Source organism: Eurypyga helias, unplaced genomic scaffold, assembly GCF_000690775.1.
Source record: "Eurypyga helias isolate BGI_N326 unplaced genomic scaffold, ASM69077v1 scaffold16444, whole genome shotgun sequence".
Lineage (NCBI taxonomy): Eukaryota > Metazoa > Chordata > Aves > Eurypygiformes > Eurypygidae > Eurypyga > Eurypyga helias.
In genome coordinates, this window is record NW_010248356.1 from 516 (window position 1) to 7,544 (window position 7,029).

At 57.4% G+C, this 7,029-nt stretch overlaps 1 protein-coding gene across 1 annotated transcript in view; it reads right to left on the minus strand.

The window, feature by feature from the left end:
- Positions 1–3,878: 3,878 nt before the first annotated feature.
- ZNF395 (zinc finger protein 395) overlaps positions 3,879–7,029 on the minus strand; it is a 7,266-nt gene continuing 4,115 nt past the window's right edge. The window contains exons 5-10 of the mRNA XM_010151024.1: positions 6,876–7,027; positions 6,654–6,754; positions 5,391–5,655; positions 4,484–4,576; positions 4,167–4,270; positions 3,879–3,990 (exon numbers count right to left, since the gene is read on the minus strand). Coding sequence (XP_010149326.1) covers positions 3,879–3,990; positions 4,167–4,270; positions 4,484–4,576; positions 5,391–5,655; positions 6,654–6,754; positions 6,876–7,027 — 827 coding nt within the window. The remainder of the gene's footprint in view (positions 3,991–4,166; positions 4,271–4,483; positions 4,577–5,390; positions 5,656–6,653; positions 6,755–6,875; positions 7,028–7,029) is intronic.

The window sequence follows — 7,029 nt, forward strand, 5'->3', positions numbered from 1 at the left end:
CAGAATTGGGATGGATCCAGGGGGGTGATTTGGGGGAAAAAAAAGGGGGTTTAGGGTTTAAGAGAGAAGGGGAATTCCTGCCTGGCTCCATGACACCCAGAACACTTTTCCGTAGGGGGAGTGAGGGCTCCAACACCCTGCAGCTCCCCCGCAGCGTACCCAGCCTCCATGACCCCACTAGAATTCTGGGGGTTTGCCTCTCCCGGGAGACCCTGGATTTGGGGCGAGGAGCGGCATCGTCACCCCAGCGCCCGGGTGCTATTTTTAGCATCGCGATCCCGGCGGAGGGGTAGGGATGGGCGGCCTCCGCGCCCCAGGGTTGGTCCCAGTGTCCCCAGTTTGCAAACGGGGTTAACGCTTGGGGAGAGGCAACTCCGCTGCGGTTTCAGCCGGCCGATGGCAATTAAGGAAACTCCAGCGGGAAAAGACTTTGGGATGGGTTTGCTTTGCCTGTGGCAAATGGGACTGGAGACCCTCCAGTTTCCCTGTGGGAGGGGTCAGGATCAGGGCCGGAGCTGGCCTCTGCAAGATTTTTGGGAATTGCATCCATCTGGGGCTCCTGGGATGCAGTTTTTAATAGCGTGGGGTTTCCTTTCCCACGCAGGGGAGGCATTGCTCCCCCCACATCCCTGGTTGCTTCCCCCTCTCCCTTTTTCCCCCTTTTCCATTCCTCTTTCACCTCAACACGACTCAAAAAAAAAAATACACAATTATCCTTTTTTTCCATTAAAAGGCAACTTCTCGGCTCAGCGACGACCATGGAGCAAGGGAAAGGCTTAAAAACCCACCGGGTTTAGCAGGGAGTAACGCCCTCCCCCGCGGCTTCCAGGTGAAAAACTTGATGGATTTGGGGGTTTTGAGGGAAAAATAAAGCAGCGAAAAGGAAGGACGTGGCGGCTGCCAGCGCCGGGCGGACACTGCTACCTAGTGGTGCCGGGAATGCTGGTGCCAAGGGGCTCCCCGGGCTCGGGGAGGGGGTGAAAAGTTGCCGGGTGGCAGCAGGAAGCACCCCCACCTCCCTGGGGGGAGGGCATGGGGGGACACCGGGGTCCCTGCGAGACGGGCTACAAGGAGAAGGCAGAGCCAGCGAGCTACCAGGCAACTTTTCTTTTTATTTCTTATAAAATATATTTCATATCGCTGCTGTAAAAATTACATTTCACCTTTTTATTTCATTTTTACCTGTTTTTTTTTTTTTCACCGTTTTTCTTGTTTTACAATAAAAATAATACTTGGAAGACAGTTGAGAAAAGCTCCAACAAGACAGAAAATTCACCGACACGGCATCGTCCCCGCTCGGCCGAGCTGCCGGTGGCCCCACGGGGGCACGGCCACGGTGACAAGTGTCCTCACCCCCCCCGGCCCCGTGACACCTCCATCCGGTGACGCCGTGGGGTCACCGACTTGGCTTTGCCTTTCGGGGTCCCACAGTGGGGTGGGAAGCAGCCTCCGATTAATTAGTGCCCAATTAAGAGGTTCCTATATACATACATACACATGCTCTGGGAGACAGCCAGATGGAAGAGGGAAAAACTCTCCGAGCTGGATTTAGAGGTCGGGGTTACGCGCGGTTGGGGCCGAAGAGGAGTTTTCTTGGGACCAGCGGGACTCAAGCGGCGGAAGGAAAAGTCCAGCGGTCGGGAAGTGGCTGGAAATGAGTTAAAAAATAGTAGGAAAGGGAAATAATAGGGAAAGGACCCCCCTCAAAAAAATTTAATTCTGTATTTGATACCAAGTTACCCAATAGACCGTGGAAACGGGCTGTTGTTTCTGGAAAAATACAGGAAGGTTTTTCTGGTTTGAAGTGTAAAAATTCCAAAATCCTCTCAAAACCAGAGGGAAAACCAAAACAAACCCCAAACAACCCCCCCCGCACCAGTTTCTCCATCAAAGGAAAAAAAAAAGCCAACAGGAAAGAGCCACGAGCGTAAGGACGATTTTATCCGGTTAAATCCGTACCGCAAAAAGCCTCGGAAAGGGAGCGGCAGGAACCTCCCACCTCCCTGTCAGCCCCCTCCACCTCACCCCGGGATGCTGCATGCCTGTTTTCCAAAGCCATTGGCACCTCTTCCTTCTCTTTCCTATCTATATTTTTTAAGAAGGGGTGGGAGTGTGCGACCCTACAGCCCGGGTTCGGGGGCATGAACCCCCCCGGGATGATGCCACACCCCGATGCTGACCCCACATGGCTTGGTTTGACATTTCCTGAGTGATCCAGGCGGGAGCTGAGTTGTGTCCGGCCAGCACCGGCACGGATCCGGCTCTGCCTGACGCTGTTTGGGGCGGAAAGGATGTAAAAAACAAGAAATAGAGTCTCCAGCCCCGCCTGGGGGTCTCTGGGTTAGGGGGGGACGACACAAAGGCACAAGGACTGAGGAAAGTACAAATTCCCCCTTTTTTCTCCTTCCATGCTCCGGGAACTGCTTCGAGTCCCATTTTTACCAGAGTATTTGGGGGATGGAAATGCAACCAGGCGCCGCGTGGGCCTGCCCAAGGTGCCGCCTCGCTTCTGGAGAGCCACCAGCACCTCCAGCATCCCTGGAAACCCGCCTGCTCTCCGGCACGGCCAGGCCCTTCCCCAAATGGATAAAATGGGAACCTGCAAAGCGTCTCCGATGCCCCTGGGGGAGGAAAAGACTTTTTTTCTTAACATTTTGCTCCCAACACCAGGCTCTGCAGCAGGGATGGGAGCAAAATCAAGAAGCAAAACCTCTTCTCTTCCCCGGGATTTGAGCCGGACGTGCCCAGACCCACCCAGGGATGGATGTAACCCCGTGGGGTCGCACCCTACCTGGGGCGTTCCCGCAGGCAAAGTCTGCATCCCGCAGTCGGGTATCGGAGAGAAGGTGAGGTTGCGGGAGGATACCCTGTTTATACGCACAAAGCTACCACCAGATCCCAACAAAACCCACCCAAACGTGTTGACCAGCACCAGGAACACGTCTCTGTGTATCCCAACCCCTTCAACGACAGGCTCGCCTCAATCCGGGAGCGACGTCGGACTCTCCCAGCCACCTGATTTGGTTTTAGAGGAAAGTTGAGTCCTTAAAAACACCCCAGGTTCAGGCCAACTGCAGGGATTGCTCTCGGCTTGGTGGCTGCGGCCTGGGCTAACGGAGCTAAGCAGACTCACAAAGCCTAAAATGAGAAGGGTCACCATGTTCTGTCTTAAAAATTCTGAGTCTTCTGGGTTAAAATGCTTTGGGTGGGGTTTTCTGCCCCCAAAATGCCTGCAAAAATGACGCGCTGGAACCGAGCGGAGGCAGGCGCAGGCTCAAGCTACGGCTGTGAGGCGACATGAGCGAAAACCACATCCACGCGGAGAGAGACGCCCTCCGAGTCCTGCCCCGAGAGCTGCTCCTGCCTCGCCTGCGGCAACCCAGGAGCGTTTCTTTTAAAGCTATCGTCGGTACCCATCCCTCCCTCAAAGGGTACAAGGGATTTGCACCTTCCAGGTAGTCAAAGGACGCGGGAAGCGGCCTCAACGCCTCATCCCAGCCATGCTGCGATGGCTCGGGAGATTTTAGGGCTGATCTGGGAAATGCAGGAAGCTCTTTGGTCCCCAGATTGCCTACAATCTGCTCCAAAGCCCAAGGAAACGGTTTCCTTCCCTCCCAGCCCCAGTTTTTAACCGTACAAAGGGAGATATTCTTCAGGTTTAAAAAAAAAGTTGGAAAAAAGGTTTTCTTTAAAAAAAAAAAAAAGGAGCAAACCCAGCAGATGTACAATATACAGAAGGAGGAATTTACACGCAGCTCTGGAGGTGGCTTCTGGGGTCACAGGAGGTACCTCCAAGGTCCCTGGTTGCAGCAGTGAGGGACTCCAGTGCTCCCCCGGGGCGGGAGCAGGGGGAGGGACACGGCACCGCGGTGCCGTGCTCAGTCCAGGAAGCGCTGGCAGGCTTTTTTCCACCGGCAGGCTGTGCACCACTGGTCCCGGTGCTCGATGCCATACACCTTACGGCACTTTTTGGCTTCCCCGCGGACCTTCCTGCAAAAGGGGGAAGAGGAAAAATGTTGTTTACCCGCTCCTTGCAGAGTTTCAGTCGCCTATCTAAGGGTAAACCCACAACCATGACCAAGCATCCTTCTGCTGCACCTCCAGGGAGGGGGAGGAGGACCCCCTTTTTCCCGGCGGGATGCACCCCCGGTTGGCGGGACCCTCACCTGGTGCCGATGGCCACCCTGGGCGGCGAGGCGACGATCAGGTGGGACTTGAGCATCGGCGTCGGCGGCTGGGGTTCGCTGAAGCTGAGCGACCGGCTCCGCACCTGCGGGGAATCGGGGGTCAAAGGGCACACGGGGCGATGCCGTCCCCCCTCCCCTGAGGCCCTCGGGTGCTGCGGCGGGGCAGTGGGAGACATGGGTGTCCACAAATCCCGATGTTTGAAATGGGGAGCGAGAAAGCAGAGAGGAGGTTCCCTTAGCTCCCAGCTCAACCCTGTACCCCGAAAGGATGAAGGGGAAACGCATGCAGGACTCACCGGTGACAGGGACGGGAGAGTCGAGGTGGCAGTGGCCCAGCTGATGCTGGTGAAGATGTGGGGGGACACTGGAATTTGGATGGAGGGCAACGCCTGTGAGGGAAGAGGGGTCAGCATTAGCCCTGGGGACACCCTGTTCCCACGTGCAGCCCCCACAGGCATTCATCTCCCCATGAAGACCAGCCTGGAGTACCCCCAACCTGGGAGCACTGGGGGTGGGATTGAAATCCCTGCGCAACCTCTCCCCCAGCACTGGATCCCACGGGGCACGGCACACGCGCCGTCTCACCCTTTGCCATCCTGGGCTACACGTAGATATTTCTGCACCTATTAACGCCAGCTTTGTGCTTTCAGATGATGCCACATCCATTCCCTGGGATGGGGATGGATATACACGGAGCTTATGGATCCATACACCGTGTCCCTGCGCTAGTTGGCAGCTCCAGAACAGCGCCCGGCACACAGGCAGCCCCAGGGACAAGGGCCACTGGCCCGGGGTGCCCACGGTTCCACTGCTCCGGGTTCCCAATTTTCTTGTCCCTCAAAAGCCGATGCCCTGGCAAGCACGGAGCCGAGTGGTGCAGGATCCAGCCGGGCTGCATTCCAGCCCTGTGTTATCTGCCGGCAGAAGGGTGTGTTGCATACCAGCACGGGGTAATTGCAGGGGGGCAGAGGCCGGCTGCTCCCCCCCCCAGGAACGGCGGTGGGAAGGACACGAGCCCCTTCCCCAGGCGTTAAGGCAGCTAGTTGCTCAAGGGCTGAAGGGCAGCCAGGCAGGCATGGTGCTACACCAGCACCAAGGCCTTTCGGCGTGGTGGGGACGGACACGAAACGTCCCTGCTGTGGCGACCTGCCCTGCAGCATGATTCTGGGGGGTGAGCCAGCCCCGGAGATGCCACCAGCTCACCTGGTAGGCATGATCGGCCTGGATGTGCCAGAAGGAGCTGGGGGCAGACTGGCTCAGGGCGCTGCTGGCCAGGGCGGGCTCCAGCGCCGGCTGCTCTACCAGGAGCGCCTCCGGCTTCGCCAGGGCTTGCTGGATGATGATGGGGGCGGACACGGATGTGGGGCTGGTGGCGGCAGTCGCCTCCGGCGCCGGCTCTTCCTTCACCTGCACTTCGGTGTAGTAGAAATCCTCCTCCCGCTTCCGTTGGTCGGAGTCTGCGCCGTCCCTGACGGGGAGGAAAGGGGGACAGTGGTGAAAAGGCAGCCCCTGGGATCATCAGGGTGAGCAGCCTCCAACTCAATCTCGTCTTCCCAGGCAGAGCAGCTCCGCTCCCATGCTTGGAAGCATCACGTTGGCTGTGATCAGCCGCTGTCTCTGCAGCAGCACTCTGCACTTCCAAGGAAGATCAATACCTCTTCCAGGGCCTTTAAAAACGTTGGCACATTGACTGGACACTACTGAAAATCCCCTGTTCATTTCTACTTGAGCTCATTTAGCACAGCCATGACCGAAGCCCTGCGGTTCACCCAGCAGGAAACAGCCTCTGAAGGCTTTTTGATTATTTTCCCAGTGCGTTTATCTGGCACTGGATGGCAGTCCAGCGCTGCCCACGGCACCGTGGCCCTTCCATCCTTGCCTTTCCCAGGGCATTCATGTTTTCAAGAGAGGAGGAGAAAAATATATATGGGAAAAACATGGAGAAAAGCATGAGAAAGGTGAAGTTGGTGTGAGAAGTGCAATAGGCCACGGGAGGAGAGCATCGCCAAGCTGATCCCCACACCTTCCCTACTTTGTATTTTGGGGGAATTCACAGGAGATGAGGGCAAAGCAGAGCAGGAGCCAGCTGCCACCACAGCCGACACAGCTTCCAGCCCTTGCAAAACCCAGCTGGGCTGGTGCTTCTCCACGTCTGCCGGGAGCCCGGAACTCGCGTGTAGCCTGAACTCTTTCTGGTGCAAAAGACACAGCCGAGTCGGGCAGAGCTGGGCACTCCCGAAGCCCAAATGGGGCTCCCGATAACCCCTTGGGTCCCAGAAGGCATGGCCACATACAGCAACAGCTTCTGTGACATGGACTGCTTGGCTGAGAACTGCCCAGCTCAGTGCACAGAGGCCAGATTCTCCAATACCGGGGATATTCGCTGCAGGAATTATGGATTACGGCAGTGTAGGATGTGCAGCTTCGGTGGCTGGGCAGAGATTGAGGAGGCTAAGGAGGCCTTACCCGAGGTGCTGGGTCTTGACATGCCGCTTGATGCCGACGATGGAGCGCAGGACTTTGCCGCAGCTCGGCCACAGGCACTTGTACATCACCTTCACCGAGTTCTGGTGGAGAGATGACCTGTATCACCCCCTGTTCGGTGGCAGCATCCCCTCCGTGGGACACCGGCTCAGTTTGAGCCATGCCACCAGTGTTGGGACCACCCACCCCCCACGGGAGCAGCACCTTTCTCTTGCGTGGAGCGGGTTCATCGAGAAGAAAGGGGTCGGAGTCGGTCTCAAAGCCGTCATCCACCTGGGGGGAGCTCAGGGCCTCGCTGGAGTACTTGGGGCTGCCTGCGGGGTGTGGGGGGGAAGGGGTGGAGATGTCGCTGCCCCCG